The 18,162-nt window shown below is 35.1% G+C and overlaps 3 protein-coding genes across 5 annotated transcripts in view; 2 read left to right on the forward strand and 1 right to left on the reverse strand.

Moving 5' to 3' along the window:
* Positions 1 to 723: 723 nt before the first annotated feature.
* On the reverse strand, positions 724 to 11,999 carry LOC127174815 (steroid 17-alpha-hydroxylase/17,20 lyase). 2 transcript variants are annotated; one of them, XM_051125414.1, is made up of 9 exons: positions 11,919 to 11,999; positions 4,267 to 4,401; positions 4,039 to 4,177; positions 3,718 to 3,947; positions 2,320 to 2,406; positions 1,845 to 2,054; positions 1,595 to 1,764; positions 1,406 to 1,509; positions 724 to 1,325 (listed from the first exon to the last, which is right to left on the reverse strand). In XM_051125414.1, the coding sequence occupies exons 2-9, from the start codon at positions 4,363 to 4,365 to the stop codon at positions 1,033 to 1,035; spliced, it is 1,332 nt and encodes a 443-aa protein (XP_050981371.1). In that variant the 5' UTR covers positions 4,366 to 4,401; positions 11,919 to 11,999; the 3' UTR covers positions 724 to 1,032. The 2 variants fall into 2 exon arrangements, with proteins under 2 accessions (XP_050981371.1, XP_050981370.1); XM_051125413.1 differs by lacking the exon at positions 11,919 to 11,999 and having other exon boundaries at positions 4,267 to 4,719.
* borcs7 (BLOC-1 related complex subunit 7) lies at positions 6,971 to 9,317 on the forward strand. The gene is made up of 5 exons (XM_051125417.1): positions 6,971 to 7,129; positions 7,341 to 7,403; positions 8,704 to 8,747; positions 8,997 to 9,017; positions 9,112 to 9,317. The coding sequence occupies exons 1-5, from the start codon at positions 6,998 to 7,000 to the stop codon at positions 9,161 to 9,163; spliced, it is 312 nt and encodes a 103-aa protein (XP_050981374.1). The 5' UTR covers positions 6,971 to 6,997; the 3' UTR covers positions 9,164 to 9,317.
* Positions 12,000 to 12,091: 92 nt separating the features above from the next.
* cnnm2a (cyclin and CBS domain divalent metal cation transport mediator 2a) overlaps positions 12,092 to 18,162 on the forward strand; it is a 19,603-nt gene continuing 13,532 nt past the window's right edge. For both annotated transcript variants that reach the window (XM_051125410.1, XM_051125411.1), the window contains exon 1: positions 12,092 to 13,551. In XM_051125410.1, coding sequence (XP_050981367.1) covers positions 12,099 to 13,551 — 1,453 coding nt within the window. In that variant the 5' untranslated portion in view covers positions 12,092 to 12,098. The remainder of the gene's footprint in view (positions 13,552 to 18,162) is intronic.

Below are 18,162 nucleotides of genomic sequence, written 5' to 3' on the forward strand. Positions count from 1 at the left end.
CATTGGCTAATGTTAACAAGGTCAACTTGTGATTTTATTAATGTATTAGTAAATGCTAAAATTAACATTAAGATAAATAAATGCTGTAGAAGTATTGTTCATTCTTGATTCATGTTAACTAATGAACCTTATTGTAAAGTGTTACCATTTTTTCCCATAGTGATGTTTAAAAAGTACTGGTCAAAGACGAGGTGAATCACAATATTACAAACTTTGATTTGTAGCAAAAAAAAGAAAATTGGACAAAATGACAAAGGTACAAGACTGTGTACTTAATAGCTTTATTGAAGGAAAGATAAAAATTGACATTAGTAAAAAAAAACATGATTTGAAGATGTTGATTACGTGTATAAAAGACATATTTACATTCAATGTTAAGTATGCATATAAATATGCATTAATATTTAAGTATTTGAGAAGGCAGGAAGATTGACATCATTCGTAGTGCTCCATTGGTGGAGATTTTTTTTTGCAGAATTATGGGTCATGTAGTTTTTCATCAGGAATTCGATGATTTAACATGATTATTTAAATAAATGAGTTGAAATAATGTGGACTGATGACTTCAACAAAAGCATATACCATTGATTAACAATTTAATTAACAATCAACTCCCTGTGGAGAAAATAAATGGGATGTTACCTCTAAAATCTACTGAATTACTGATGATCATGGAGTCACACTGCCTGAAGATTTTCATTTTATTCATGTTTGATTTGTGATATTTGATAGCAGCCTTCATAAAAAAAAAAAAATAATAATAATAAAAACACCTCAGAGAACAAAAGGCAGTGCTGCCGAAGAATTGGGCTACTTTAACACTGTTCCCGCAGATTGTTTTGGATGTCCGTGAGTTGAGGCAACCCCGATAATGTGATATTTAGCCCCTGGAATCCAAATTTTACCAGAGGAACCCTGCCAAAAAATGTGTATTTTACCCCCCGAAATGCAAGTTTTACCGGGGGACCCGTTGTGATTCGGCTAGTTTTGAGTAGCAACTGAGCGGGTTTTGTTGTGAAAACCTGGCAACCCCTAATTACTCAGCAGTGTTGTATTAGTGGGATTTTTTTCCCAGTCTGCTCTTAGTTTAGCAATGACTTTAAACTTCTTGGGTTGAAGAACCACACCAAACTTGCCCTGGAGGTCAGGCAGAGGCTGGCCAGTGGGCATCTCCAGCGTGAACCTTTGCAGAATCCATGACAGGAAGAGGAAGAGTTCCATCTTCGCCAGGGCCTCGCCGAGACAAACTCGCACCCCTGCGCCAAACGGCAGATAGCTGGCCGATGGACAGCACAAACCATCACCTTCCTCGTTCAAAAACCGTCCTATCAGATTAAAGGATTCATAGTATTTTGTAATGTTCACAGATTCACATGAATTTTGTGTTATTGCTGCAGAATCTCACTTGGGTCAAACAACTCAGGATTCTTCCATTCCTTCTCATCATGGTGTAAAGACCACAGGTTAATAATGACTCGCGTTCCTTTCTGAACAGCGTATTCTCCCACACTGTAAAAGAGAGCAGAGAAGTCATCAAGCATTTGTTTTGTCACTTTTGGTTAATTTAATGCGTCCTTGCTATGTAAAAGAAGACCTGGAGTCTTGGAGGGCCACGTGAGGGATGAGAAGTGGGGAGACGGGTCGGATCCTCAGGACTTCTCTTATAGTGGCCTCTAGATAAGGCAAATTCCCCCTGTCACTGAGTTGAGGGTGTCTGTCTTTTCCAATCTTATTGTCCAGCTCCTCGTGAATCTTTCTCTGCACCTATTGTCAGTGTAAAGAACATCAGGTTTCATTGCGAGAAAATTCTGATTAGGAAAGCCTGTTCTGAGCAGTTTATTTACCTGTGGATTATGGACAAGGTAAGCTATTGACCATTTGAGTACAGTGGTAGTGGTTTCCACCCCTGCTCCGAAGATGTCCCCCACAGTCATGAGAACGTGGTCTTCAGTTAAACCAACATCATGAGTGCTGGTGTTGTTATTCTCTGAGCTGCGTTTGGCCCTCAGAAGTGCATCCAAGAGGTCCCGCTGGACGTTATCGCTGTAATCCACCTGTAGAGGGAGACAAATCCCAGGATATTGAGGGAGAAATCATAGTAAAAGCGCGGTCTTTTTCTTTGGAATATGCAGTGACAGCTGCTTTTTTTGAGTCTGCACTAATTCATACATACGTCGACATATACTAGTTTGAAATGTTACACATCTAAAACTTTATTATTTACGCAGCGTTTATTAACTTTATTACTTAACTATTAACAAAAAGGGAGTATTCAGAATGTTTAGTTGTAGTTTTGTAATAGTGAAGACGCACATTTACCTTGTGTTCCTCGTATTTCTTTTGAAGCAGTTTGTCTCTGATTGAAACACACTGCCTTAGGATTTTGAGGTCTTTATTTGGGAATATCTTAAAGGAAAAATACACATGTATTAGAATAAAAAAAAAAACTAATCATGGTTTTATTGTAGTAAAAGTGGCGTATTGATTACTATTTGTAGAACTACAGTACTACAAATACCATGGTTAAATTATAGTTGGTGAAGCAAAACCATGGTTAATTTTTGGATACCATGGTTTAACTACACTACCAGTCAAAAAAAAAAAAAAAAAAATTAAAGAAGATATTTTAATGTTTTTAAAGAAGTCTCTTCTGTTCTCCAAGCCTGCATTTATTCAGGGATCCAAAATGCAGCAAAAGCAGTAATATTGTGAAATATTTTTACTACTTAAAATATCTGTTTTCAATATGAATATATTTTAAAATGTCTTTTGTGTCACATGATCCTTATAATATGCTGATTTGCTGTTCAACACATTTTTATTATTTTTATTATCAGTATTTAAAACAGTTGAGTACATTTTTTTCAGATAAATGCTGTTCTTCTGAATTTGTATTCATCAGAGAACCTGAAAAAATTATACTCAGCTATTTTCAACATAATAATAATAATGCATGTTTTTGAGCGGCAAATAAGAATATTAGAATGATTTCTGAAGGATCATGTGACTCGAGTAATGATGCTAAAAATTCTACTTTGAATAAATTATGTTTTAAAATATATTCAAATAGAAAGCAGTTATTTTAAATACTTTGGATCAAATAAATGCAGGCTTGGTGAGCAGAAGAGATTTCCTCAAAAAACATTAAAAATCTTACTGTTCAAAAAATGTTTACTGTTAGTGTAAAAAAAAAGTCTTGGTTTTTGGTTTTATTTGTGGTAAAACCACGGTTAATTTTCGTAAGGGTTAGGTAACTCACCACTAGTAAAGCTGAGTCTCAGAATTACCGTTCAAAAGTTTGTGGTCAGTAAAATTCATTTTAATGAAATCAATACATTTATTCACCGAGGATGCACTAAACTGATCAAAAGTGACAGTAAAGACATTTATAATCTCACAAAACCTTTCTTTTGAATATTCTGTTCATCAAAGAATCCAAATTTATCACTGTTTTCGCCAAAAAATATAAAGCAGCACAATTTATTGAGCAGCAAATCAGCATATTAGAATGATTTCTGAAAGATTAGAAAATATGGCTGAAAATTCTGCTTTGCCATCACAGGAATAAATTACATTTTACAATTAGAAATTAGAAAATAAAGTTATTTTTCATTGTAAAAAATTTTACGGTATTTTTAATCAAATAAATGCAGCCCTGGAGAGACAGTAAAGAATCTTACAGTGCAAGATACGCTATTGTCACAAATTAAAGCTTACCTGCAGCCATGGGAAAATATCCACCAAGCTGTCCTTAGCGACTGTGTCCACGATTCCCTGGCTGTACTGGAGCATGGACTCAAACTCAGCATCTCCACGTTTGTATGAGGACTTGAAACACAAGGCACACACCACGTTTGTGACAGCACGCGTCAGCTCCGGTGCCATATCCACAGCGCTGTTCTGTAATTCAGTCAACACGTCACACATAGAGCTCGCCTCCCTGCAAACTGCAGATGGAAAGTAAGAATTAGATTGCTAGATTGCTAAATAGATTGCTTTATATATTTGTATATGGTGTTTGCCTGCAGTAATACTCACTTATCTTCTCAATAGAAACTGAACCTTCACCAAACATGCAAAGAGCTCCATGCACCATTTTTCTGTGGAACTTCCATGTGGAACTGTAGTCAGCAAACGCTATATCTTTCCCATCTCGTGTTAACAAGTCTGTTGTAACCTTAAAGACAATCATAAAAGGTAAACATTTTCAAATATACACAATTAAGTGAACCTTAGTTGATAATCAAAGTAATGCAGTTTGCTTACAGTTCGTGGCCTCCCTGCAAATATTTTTCCTTTTTTGATCAGGACCTCTTTGGCGTGATGGTGGTTGTTCACAATCAGGATTTTGTGGGAGCCCATCATGAGGGAATAGAGATCTCCGTACTTCTTCTGCAGCTGCTGAAAGAAGATGTGTGGAGGACTGTCAGTCACAAGGCTGAGGAGACTCCCGATGATGGGCAGTGAGGGCAGGCTTGGAGGAGATCTGTCGCCTGGCACAAATCCATTCATCTTCCTTTTGAGATACAGCGCTGCTAGAGCTACTACAGAGAACAGGCATGAACAGAGAAGCCATGGCAGGACGAGTGGTTCAGACATTGTCAGCTACATTCAACCAAGTGTTCGCCAGCTCTTCAAATCAGCACTGCCTGTATGAGCGATGCGACGGGAGATTTTTATGCGAATGCTTCAATGCCACCTCCTTGACCCTGAAATAGTTCAGCTTCAGCTGTCATTGGGGCGGTTTTTAACAAAGCAGATGATTGGTTTCACACATTCAAAGATGCATCAAAGTGCATGTGTGAGCACAGCCAATCTTTTATTTCCACAATTTTATTTTTATTTCATATTACTGGACATTTTTCCTGCAATTTATAATTTCTTTTTAACTTTTAGCTTAAATTTGAGATTTATATTTCTTTTGGAGCTGGCAGAAACAATCACTGCTGCTTGTTGCAATGCTGTGCATTTGAAAAATGCCACAAATAGTACACAAAATTGGTCTTAAAAACAAAATAGCCTTTTTTCATAAATGGTCAGAAAAAGGAGGCACTTAGCCTTTGGAAAATGATGATCATTAAAAGGCTAGGTTGAACCATACCTATATAGACTTGTCGTTATGGTCTATTAATTTTTTTATATATAGGATTTTAATTTTTTACACATTGTGATTAAATAATAACATTAAATAAATGCAATTTTAAGGTGTCCTTGTTACAGTGTAATTATACATTTAAGCAGTGTTGGGAAGGTTACTTTGGAAATGTAACAGGTTACAGATTACAAATTACTTGATTTAAAATGTAATAAGTAGTGTAACTTTTCAATTACTTTATTAAAGTAATGTAACTTATTACTTTTAGTTACTTTTTGATTACTTTTCTAAATTTCTAATATTTTCAACTGTTAATCATTTTGAAACATTTAAATCAGGTAGAGTTAACCTTACAGTAGCATTTTAACACTGATTACTGTCAGACTTTTAAAATCCTTTATCACTAGAATTAAGATTATAATAAGTAAGAAATAACACATCTTTATTTTGCGATAACAACTGGCTGAATGTACATTATCGCACTTATTACACAGCTGCTTGATAGATTATTTAGATGTTTCGTGTCAAAATTATTAGACACAAAACACTGATTTGAGTTGAAATATTTAAACGCAAAGCTTCCATGAAGAAATCAGTTGCTAGCAAACGGCAAGTTCAAACTAGACATTTTAGGGATACAGTGTAGTCACACCAGTTTTTTTTATCAAGCATATAGCACTGACTTCAGTTGCCCCAAATGAGTCTGAGCTGTGTAAAAATTTAATTTAAAGCACAGCCACCACAAATTCAGACTTTTTTGGGGGGGGGCTTTTTATGCCTTTTATTGTGTTCGGACAGTAGAGAGACGACAGGAAAGAACTGGGAGGAGAGAGGGGAGCGGGATCGGCAAAGGACCTCGAGACGGGAATCGAACTCGGGTCACCGTGAGCGCAGTTGCGCTATATGTCATAACAAGATCATAACATAAATAACATCATAACAAGAAATAGTTTAATAGCTATGATACTGGGTTTGAAATCAAATGTTTGCATAGTTATGACAGGAAACACTAGCATCTAACAATGCCTTGGAAAAAACAATCTTAAAAAATAATTTAAGTTTATTAAATAAGTATTTAAATAAATATTTAAATAAGTTTATGCATAAACCCAAATAGGAAATGAAGTTATGGAATAAGCATGTGCCCTATTCTGTGTCCTAAACTCCTGAAACATTGGTGTCTCATTTTAGAGCAGTCAATGCAATTTAAAAGAAGTCAATTAAATCTGTATGTGGGGGTGGGTGTGTGAAAAAATCTGATGTAATCCCCTTTGTAATCACTGGCATTTTTCAAAAGTAACTGTAATTTATTACACATTTTTTCTCAGTAACTGTAACTAATTACAATTACATTTATTTTGTAATTAAATTACATAATTCCGTTACATGTAACTAGATACTCCCCAACACTGCATTTAAGTATTATTTAACTACATGTGCTTTATATATGGTTAGGGTCCGGAGGGTTACTTGCATGTAATTATGCATAATTTTTTGTTATTATAATAGTAAGTACATGTAACGTGTATCAAGGACACCTTAAAAAAAGTGTTACCAAATGTAAAACAAAGGTTAGTTTATTGTCACTAATAGTTTTAAATAGAGGCAAATAATCTATTTTCTTATAACAGGATTTAATTCGAATAATTGTAAAAAAAATAGCTACTTTTGATGCTATCTCATCATTTTATAATAAATAATTGGTTATAGTTAACTTTTATAACATTTCATATGGTAATTCAAGTACTTTATATAAAAATGAATTAAAATAATCTAATAAAATTTGTGCTTTGTTATTAAATGCATTTTTTCTAGTAACTAAACGTTTTCCTCATCCTCTAGTCCGTGTCATTCGCGTTTCTTTTTAAAATTGTCCCTCGCCTGGCGCCGTAGTAAACAGTGATGGCTTCCTCCGAGACGCAACCTCGCTTCGGTCAATCTGTCAAAGGTTTATTGTCTGATAAAGTTACTTCTTGCAGTGGAGATGTGATCGCTTTGACCCGTCAAGTGTTGAAAGGATCCAGAAGCCAAGAAGTAAATATACGAAACATTATATTGTTTGATGAAGGCGAGATATTCGCCTGGCTATCTGTTTCTTCCTAATAGTAATACAAAGAGGAGAAAAGAAACACGAACTTAGTATATGTTGGATATCATGTGCCCAACTATTTGCTATCATATGATGTCCAGGCATGCTGTGTGTAGTCAACTCATGAAATTAACAGTGGTCTCTTCTACTTTACAGCTACTCAGTCAGGCAGCGAGAAATATGGTAATTCAAGAAGATGCAATTCTGCATTCTGAAGATGTAAGTGATATAAACACACAATTATTTTCTTTATAACAGTTTCCCGTTATAAGATATAATAGTATGACACACTACCCAGTAATATTTCTTAATGATATTCAAATCCTTAGTTTTATGCGCTGGTTTTTATACTAACAAATAATGCAATACAATGATGACTGAGAGAAGCACACTGTTGTATCACATTTATGCTTCGATTTTAATGTTATTTTAAAAAAAAAATGGTGTATGGATAATCAAGTAAAACTATCCACCTTGTTCTTAAACGTGGAAGTAAGCCAGTGGGCGAGACTTCCTGTTCATTAGTCATTATAGGGAAATAACAAGAACAATAACAATATGCAGTAAATAGTAAAACTATTTGTGCTACAAACCAGTGTGCTCATAATTAACCCTTGTGTGTCAATTTAAAAAAAAGAGGACAAAAATGTCAAACATTTGAAGCTTGGGAGTACAGATTTAAGTTTGGTCTTATTTTAAAGAAGACCCTTGGCAGATAATTGTTGAAGTTAAAAAAGTTGTAAAAAAAAAAAAATAAATAAATAAATAAACCTAAAAGTTTATGAAGTTTATGAAAATTATTTGTGAGCATTTTTTAAAATATTAAAATATATTTTATAACACAATTTGAACAAAAAAAAAAATGATAGAAAAATCAAAGCCATAAAAGTAAACAAGTTCAAATTTGAGGTTGATATCTCAAAAAAATAGCTTTTAGTAAGATTTTTTATACCTAGTGTAAAATAGATTTATTAAAGAAAATGAGGGTGAAATATTTAAATTCTAATAAAAATACACACCTGTGCCAAAATTTATGTAGTTGCCATTAACACAGGCAAAATGCTAAAAAAAAAAAAAAAAACAATTCTGAAAAAGACAAAAATGTCCGTAAGGTCACACAAGGGATAGGATAATATGTTAAAATGATACGGTAAGACACACCAATTTGCAATATCAAGCAGCAAAACAAGCGGAATGCGGAAGCCAGACCCATAAAATTTACAAATGGCTGCACCCGCGCTTACGAAAAGAAAATAGTGGATTAAGTTGTTTCAGTCCAGTAAATGTTCATCTTGAAATATTACTATGTTAAAATTATTCTTACATTTACTTTATAAAAATCATCAAAGATTTCACAGCAAAATTACATATGTACCACAAACTAAAGTGGGACACTTTTAGGATTATACTAAAAGGCATTTTACTTGCCAAAAAACGAATGAACTATCAACTATTGATGAACTATAAATGAACTATTAATGAAGCAGATTTAACTTTCCAAATATCTTTATTCTTGCAGAGTCTACGGAAGATGTCTATTATAACAACCCACTTGCAGTATCAGTAAGTAGATGAGTATACATACATACTGCATTTAACATCTTGTACAGTACTAGTCAAAGGACTAGTAACACTCATGTACCTCATAACCTTAAAAAGTTGTTTGTTTTTCTTTTTCTGTTATTTAATTTTGTGTATTAATGAAATTGTGCATATATTCTTTAATTTGTGTTATTTAATAGTTTTGACTAATTAAAAGAAAACAAAAATATGAAATAAATATGATTTTTTTCTTTTTTCTTTTAAATCCAGACAAGAGGCCATTCAAAAGAAGTAAGTCATTATATTTAGGTAATTAAAATTATTATTATTTTTTGTGAATTTCTCTAAACATTTGGTAACTCTTAATCTGTAATGTCTTTAACAGTGTTGAACACTCCAAAAACCTGCAGGACCAGCTCAAACACTTGATGAAATAATGGAGTCTTTGTAATAACATGCTATGAATATTGCTTTCTCTAGTTTTCCATTGATTTTTTAAAACAATAGATCACATCATTCTTTGATACTGCAGATGATGGCTTATTGCATAGCAGATTGCTATTTAAAAAAAAAAAAAAAAGCACGGGCCAACATCCTCTCATTCTCTATGACCTGCTTCTGGATGGTCTTGAAAAACATGCATAAGACCTTCAAGTGAAGGCTCATCTGTGGGAGATTGTTACTAGTATTCATATTTGTCTTTTTGAAGTAATAGTACAGTGTCAAAACAATAGGCTGTTTTTGTCTCATCTTTTTGTGTAAGAACAGTTGCTTTTATCATTTTAGATCTTGCATAGTGGAAATATCCAAATTCGCTGCACATCAAATGTACAAATTGTATTTTCTCTTAATTTATTAATGTCTTGTTATATGGTGTTATTGTTGTGCCAAATTTACTTGAATACATTTGTATAAAATGTAACAAAGAATTGTTTCTGCACATTTTGCTAATTTGTTTTTTTAGGTGTATAAGCCTGGAGCAACTTTATTAAATGTATGTGGAAAACTAAAGCGAATGAATGAAACGTGTCCATTGGTGAAAGGCTAACAGAGGGATACGTGACAAAGTTTATCCCACATGCAATGTCAGCAGCTCCTCTGCAAGGGCAAGCAGATGGACGTCCTAGACCTAGAGCAAGGCCTGGTGCATAACTATTCACTTTAACTAAGTTTTGACTTGAGTCTGCAAGACTTGTGCATAGATTTTTTACATTGCAATCAAAATATAACCATGTGCATCAGTGTCCAATTTCAACATTGCAGTACTTCAGACTGCATTTATAATATGTTGATATGTACATCATTTTTAATGTAATTTTTAATAAAACAACAAATAATACAAGAAAAAAGGAACATTCTGAGAAAAATATTAGTTATTGCATTAGTTATGCAATATCAACATCTATAATAAATAACAAAGATTAACTTTAAGTGCTTGGTAAATGGTCTTGCACTATGCACATCTGCCCATTCGCACTCACAGGATCATTGAAAACCTTGAATTGGAATGAATGTTCTGTACCTCCCCAGTTCAACTTATCAGTACTCAAGGTCTCTAATAATGAAGTCTTGCAGTGTGCCAAGAGCTTGTGTAATAGCAAGTCTTGAGTTAATCATTACTATTAGGAGGTTTTTCAAAAGGATAATGTCTTGCAACTTAATATATACATAATATGTTGTGGATGTAAATAAATTATATGTAATGCTCATAGCAGTCACTCAAAGCAACATTGTGAGTGTTTTCTCACACAGTGAAAATCCCCTATTAAAGAATATGCCATTGTTATCTAGTATATCCTTATTATATGTATGCATATAATGTAACATAAAATCAACTATAAATATTTACAGAGCCAAGAATGGCTGTAATGATCTTGTGCTCTTCAGATCTGCAACATCTTCCATATTTTGCATTGCCCTGTTTGAGTATGTCAGTTATGTACAAGCTGTATTAATTTAAAAAAAAAAAAAAAAAGGAGGAAAGTAGTTAGAGGATTACTGTCAATGTTTTGGCTCCCTCTATAGGTAAAACACATTTCCAGAGCAAATAAATTGTATTGCATGATTATAGGTTTATAGGCTTTAGTGACTACAAGCATGCAATCATGCAAGAACAATACACGTCTTTATCCATCTATCTATCTATCTATCTATCTATCTATCTATCTATCTATCTATCTATCTATCTGTCTGTCTATATTATATATATTCTTATTGATGACCTACTGCCTTCTTATATTAGCTTATAGAAATACAAACATTTTCCCAATACAATTCAGAACAAGACAGAGCAAGAAAGATGCACTTCTCTCTCTCTCTCTCTCTCTCTCTCTCTCTCTCTTTTGCTGCATGAGTGAAAGGCTTTTACATTTTTATTGTTTTAGGGCTCAGTTTTGTCTTTCTTTTTTTTTTTTTTTTATTTTTTGGCTTTTTTGACTTGATTTGTGAATATACTATTATAATTAAAATACTCAAACTATTTAAATATAAAATAGCCAAATGTAGAATGTCTCATTATGTATATTAGGCTATATTAGTATTAAAATCGTTTTGTCTTGTGTAATTTAAAGTCTCTCTAAAAGGTGACCAAAAAAGGGCAATTTAAAATCACAATCATGACGTATATTAATATCCAAATTTTCCTCTTTCTTTGATTTTCTGAAACACCACAAACTATTTGGTTTTTCTATTGAATTTAGTGGTTCTACAAAGGAATTAAGAGCATACTTTTTGGACGTCTTGTGGAAAGCGACATAATAAACGCATGAATGAAGGCGTTACGAGTTTGTTTATCTGACAGACGCACACGCGCTTACAAGCGAAAAGAAAGCGAATATTTATCATCTGTTTATTGTGCATTTCCTTACGTATAATTTACCCCACTACAATCGTCATACTGTTTTTCACAATTTTCAGAATTAACCCCGACATTTCACTACGTTAATGCAATGCATTGGCCAGTAGTTTCAATGGTGACATACCGTTGGCCGTCAGTGACCACTCCCACCTTTTAGGTACCGCACATTTTACCCACTGATAGGTCTTTGGATACACCCACTACCGCGTTTAAGCCCGATAGCACCGCCTCTCCTCTGACATTCCGCGCGATGTGATTGGATACGCCTGGTCTTAATTTGCATACGCGGCCCGATTGGTCAAAATGAACGTCCGTCATTAGGCATCTGTACTCACAGCAGTTCACATAGAGCGTGCTGGTGTGTCATCGTGGTGCAGAGAGGCAGCGATACGCGGTGAGTAATGCCGGCCTTGTTGCTTGATGTCAGGACGGCTATAGAGAGGATGAAGGCGGACGAGGATTCCCTCTGACTGTGGCATCCTACATTCATTGACTAAAGTCTGCCCATTGTCAACATGGCAGAGCAATGGACCGCAGTGCCCACTTCTAATATGGCGGCGCTGAACCGGGCTGGATCATTGACTGTTATATTCTTAATTGTCAGCAGTTGTCTGATCAGTAGCGTTGATGGCAAAGACGCGCCAGAAGAGACTGTCATCATTGGCCTCCGGCTCGAGGACACCGACGAGGTGTCGTTTATGGACAAAGGCTTTTTGCGCGTCAGCGAGCGCTCTCGTGTCAGGTTAAGGGTCTATGGGCAAAACATCAACAACGAGACGTGGTCCAAACTCGCCTTTACGGAACACAGCATCGGCAGCGGACCTGCGGAGAGCCAGAGTTCCGGAGACGCACCTGCCTCGCATCCCTGCGGCATCCGATCCTCTGATATCATCATCCTTCCTAACATGGAGGTAAACAGAAAGACGTCTGGGATTATTGAAATAGAGGTGAAACCTCTGCGAAAAACTGAGAAGAGTAAAGTGTATTACCTGTGCATCGCCATCGCCACACCTGGCGCGCAGGACTCCTGGTCCGAGAGCACCTGGATCTATCACGAGGGGCATGACACTAAAGTTATCGTGGTGGAGGAAAAAAAGTTCCTGCTGCCTTTCTGGCTGCAAGTGATTTTTATTGCCATGTTGCTGTGTTTGTCCGGCATGTTCAGCGGGCTGAATCTGGGACTGATGGCGCTGGATCCCATGGAGCTCCGGATTGTCCAAAACTGCGGGACTGAGAAAGAGAAGAATTACGCGAAGAAGATCGAGCCAGTCCGGAGCCAAGGAAACTACCTGCTGTGCTCTTTGCTCCTGGGAAATGTTTTGGTCAACACCACTTTGACTATCCTGCTCGATGACATCGCAGGATCAGGGCTGATCGCTGTCGTGGTGTCCACTATAGGCATCGTGATTTTTGGAGAAATCGTGCCACAAGCCATCTGCTCCAGGCATGGGCTCGCCGTGGGCGCAAACACTATACTCCTGACTAAATTTTTCATGATCCTCACTTTCCCCGCATCATATCCCGTCAGTAAACTCCTGGACCACGTGCTGGGGCAGGAGATCGGCACTGTGTACAACAGGGAGAAGCTTCTGGAGATGCTCAGGGTGACAGATCCGTATAACGACCTGGTCAAAGAGGAGCTCAACATCATCCAGGGTGCTCTGGAGCTCAGGACTAAAACTGTGGAGGATGTCATGACGCCTTTGCGAGACTGCTTCATGATTGCCGCTGATGCCATCCTGGACTTCAACACCATGTCTGAGATCATGGAAAGCGGCTACACGCGAATACCTGTGTATGAAGGCGAGAGATGTCATATTGTAGATCTGCTGTTTGTCAAGGACTTGGCCTTTGTGGATCCAGATGACTGCACGCCGCTGAAAACCATAACCAAGTTCTACAGCCACCCTCTGCATTTTGTCTTCAATGATACAAAGCTGGATGCCATGCTAGAGGAGTTTAAAAAAGGTAAGGTTTTTTTTTAAAGCTACACCTTTAGATATTGAAGAATTCAGCTATATAATAATAAAAGTATGCTTGAGGACTTCAAAAAAATATTAAGTTGTATACAGTTGCGTTGTTTTCGTAAAATTAAAATATTTAATTGTTGAAGAATTCAGCTGTGTACCTGTAAAAGTATGCTTGAGAAGTTTAAAAATGGTAAACTTACAGACAGTTTCATTGCTTTATGAATAAGTCAGGCGTATCACTGTTCCTTATCATGTGTAAATATTCGTTTCAAACTTTTAGTAAACACTAAAGTTATTCAGAGTCGCTAGCAAATAGAAGTCAAGTTCGCCTGAGGAGGTAACCATAGCAACAGTACGCCGCCCCAACGCTCTCATCTGGCGGTACGTCGAAAAAATCAACGAAAAAAGTACTCTAGCGTTACTATTTATCGCTTTGTTACCACTGGTATTTGTTATATATTTACATATCATCACTATATCATAAAAATAGGTTTATTTAGAAAGTCTTTAAGAAATTGGGCGAACTGTGTTGCGGGACAACACGTAAATCAGTAAGTACAGCATTTCAGACGTATTATTTATAAATGACTAATTGTTAACTGCTTGGCTAATTATCTGTTTAAACTAATTATTGGTTTAGCGTATTATAATGGGGTAATTTTGGTTAATTTTTCATTGGAGTTCCCTGCAGGCTTAGGGTCTCTGGGTCAGTAAGATTTTATCCACTGCTCTGAAGTAACATTTCATTGAGCCATTGCTCAGTAAGTAATATTATTATTGGTTGTGATATGCAGCTGAGGTCATAAGTTTACATACACCTTGCAGAATCTGCAAAATTGTAATTATTTTACTAATATAAGAAGGATCATACAAAATGCATGTTTTTTTTTTATTTAGCACTGACCTGAATATGATATTTCACAAAAAAAGAACATTTACACATAGTCCACGAGAGAAAGTAGTAGTTTAGTTTATAAAAACTACCCCATTCAAAAGCTTGATTCTTACTATGTTGTTACCTGAATGATCCACAGCTGTTTTGTTGTTGTTGTTTTTTGTTTAGTGATAGTTGTTCGTGAGTCCCTTCTTACAGAAGGTTCAAACGCTCACTGATGCTCCAGAAGGAGAAACGATGTATTAAGAGCCAACTTTTGAACAGAATGAAGATGTGCACGTTTTTCTTATTTTGCCCAAATATCATATTTTTGTCATTAAGTACTGCTACAGAAGATACTTGCATGTTTCCCAGAAGACAGTTACGTTTACTAAGTTTTACTAATCTTTAAATTCAAAAAGTTTTCACCTCCCAGGCTCGTAATGCATCGTTTGTACTTCTGGAGCATCAGTGTGCATTTGAACCTTCTGTAATAGTTGCATATGAGTCCCTCAGTTGTCCTCAGTGTGAAAAGATGGATCTCAAAATCATTGATAGAAAGGGTTCAAATACATAAAAATGACAGCTGTTGATCATTCAGGTAAAAACACAGTATTAAGAATCAAGTGAATGTAAAATTTTGAACCGGGTCATTTTTTTTAATAAATTCAGCTACTACTTTTTTGTGGACTATAGACGTTTTTTAATGTGAAATATCTTATTCAGGTCAGTACTAAATTATAAGTAACATGCATTTTGGGCGATTCCTGTAATTTTGGTCAAATATTTCACATTTTGCAGATTCTGCAAGGTGTATGTAAACTTTTGACCTCAACTGTAAAATGTTACGTAAAGATACCTGTTGGGGAGATGCCCTTTTTTTTCCTTTGAGGTCAAGACAGTTCAAGAAAGTGAATTAAACTTCACTGTCAGTGATGCAATTCAGTCTCTGGCTCAGATATAATATTGAGCTCTGGAGCAGAGTTCAGGAAAAGGCCATTTCCACCACTAACTTAGGCATAATCCAAGTTTTTATTTTACAGCATTATATCCCATAAAGCTGTTTTATGATTGCTGTTTAGGGAATCATTCTTTCAGCAGGTACTGAGTAATCAGCCTGGCTTGTAATTTTCACTCAATGCCCTGAGCAATCAGAACATGATGTCTGAACCAGTAAATTATTTTATAACAACAATATGAATGGGTCAAGTTATGTCATTTCTTTCTGTAGAACAGTGCAGCTCTAACTTATGTATTTAAATGGGTAAATTATATAGTTTTAGTTAAAATGTCTTAATAGGTTTAGTCAGTTGTTTCAAAGTAGAAGCCAGTTTGGGTTGAAGTATTCTGCGTTCAGTGGTAATTTACAAACATGCTGTCACCCAGTTGTGGATGCAGACCATAGTAGGACTGTGGCCCAACATTCCACAAATTGTGGCTCAACAGGAAATGGACTTAACCAGATTTGGGCAACAATTGAGGTATGTGTAGTACAGTGTCGAGCTTGAGTCCATCGACAAAGCCTGTCTTAGAAGCCCCCACATCTCCTGTGTAAAGGACTCCATATCACCCACATAAGCTTTTCTCTCCCTGTCTTTGTTGTGACTCGGCATAGCTTTCAAACTGTGTTTACTCAACACAAAAGTAGTGATATGCTGTTATGGCGAAAGCATGTTGTCACCTGATGTGTCAAAGGGCAAGTGACCATTAAATAAACTAATTATTATTTATATCCTTATTCTAGGTTTCTCTAGAAATTTCCTGACTATTAATTTCTGGCTGTTGTAGCATTTTGTACTGTTTATTTTATGTTTTTTTTTATTATCTTTACTGCTCGATTTCAGGTTGTTGTTTGTTATGTAAACAGCTTTGACTGTGGCTTTTTTATTTTTGGCTTTTCTAGTTTTATAAAAACGAGTCTTTTCAGGAATGAGAGGTATTTGTGTTCAAAATGTTGTGGGGTTGGAATGTGTAATCCTGTAAGCAGGGTCAGGAATTCACAGGGTTAATTGATGTTTATGTTGACAAAACAAGGCGCATTTGACAGACTTAAACATAAATCGTGTTGTAAACAAGATGAACCCACTTGTTTCCAGTAAAAACTCTTTAAAGTATTATGCGTTGTTGTTACAGTTACAGCTAAGCAGTAAACTGATACAGGAAAAAGGAAGAAAAGGTCTGGATCTAAATTATAAATATATTTATGCATTTATTATACAGTATATTATATGATGAATTTATTTTATAAAGTATATTACATTATGAATACTATACACTAACGCTCAAAAGTTAGAGGTTACTAAGATTTTTTTTTAAAGAAATCACCACTGTTGCATTAAGGATGCATTAAACGATTTAAAAGTGACTATTTCTATTCATCGAAGAATCCCGAGAAAAAAAAAAAAACAGCACTGCAACATTGATTATAGAAAGAAATATTTAATGAGAAGCACGTTAGCATGTTATATTTCTGAATTAAAAAAATAAATGTTTATTATTAATTCAACTTTTTATTAATCTTATTATTAATAAATGTTAAGTTCCAATCTATTTTGGGTTCTTTTTAAACAAGAAATATAGTAATTTTTTAAGCAATAGTTGTACCTTCCCAGAAGGTTGGGATAAACTTTTAACCCAGCATTTTTTAAATAAATTGATTTTGCTATATACACTACCAGTCAAAAGTTTTTTAATGTTTTCTAAAGAAGTCTCTTCTGCTTCCCAAGCCTGCATTTATTTGATCCAAAGTACAGCAAAAACTGTAAAATCTTGAAATATTTTTTACTGTTTAAAATAACTGTTTTCTATTTGAATATATTTTAAAACATAATTTATTCTTGTGATCAAAGCTACATTTTCAGCGTTGAAGACTGAAGTAATGATACTAAAAATGGAGCTTTAAAATCAATTTGATTACATCAATAAGCTTTCCATTGATGTATGGTTTGTTAGAATACAACTATTTAAAAATCTGGAGTCTGAGGATGCAAAAAAATACTGAGAAAATCACATTTAGAATTGTCCAAATGAAGTTCTGATATATTGACGGTAGGAAATTTACCTAATTTTAATTATCTTTACTTAATATCCTAATTATTTTTGGCGTAATTTTGAGCCATACAATGTATTTTTTGTAATTGCTACAAATATACCTGTGCTACTTTGGTTTTATGGTCCAGGGTCACATATTATTGTTGTTATAGGTTGTAATGAACGCTTAAATAGTTTTCATTATTACCAGTTTTAGTCTTATTGTCATGTAATTATGTCAGTTAAATGACATCAGTATGTCTGGAAGCTTCAGTATCTTGACTTGTGACTTTGATGTCACTGAGACTAATATACTGAGGTCTGAAGAGAAGCTTTCGTAATTGAATAAGCTGATGTTAATTATATTTAGTGTCTGAAATAACTGTGTATGCGCCATTATACAGTTCACGATGCTGTGAGTCATAGGCCTGCCACAGGGGAGAAGAACTGGGGGTGAATTTACTGCTCTGAAATTTCCATTTCCGGGGTGAAAAGTTATTTAGTCTTTTCCTTGGGAACCTAACGTCATTTTTCTGTTTTAAAAAAAGTACTATATAAAAAAGCACATCGGCCTTGATAAGTGCCTGCAACATTTGTAAGATGTTCTAGTGAAACATCACAGACGTGCCACCCACAGTCCCATCGACTATTTATAGGGAAATTCCATTATGGAAAATATCTAAGGAAAACCTCATTTCCATAAAT

The sequence above is a fragment of the Labeo rohita genome, chromosome 13 (assembly GCF_022985175.1).
Source record: "Labeo rohita strain BAU-BD-2019 chromosome 13, IGBB_LRoh.1.0, whole genome shotgun sequence".
Taxonomy (NCBI): domain Eukaryota; kingdom Metazoa; phylum Chordata; class Actinopteri; order Cypriniformes; family Cyprinidae; genus Labeo; species Labeo rohita.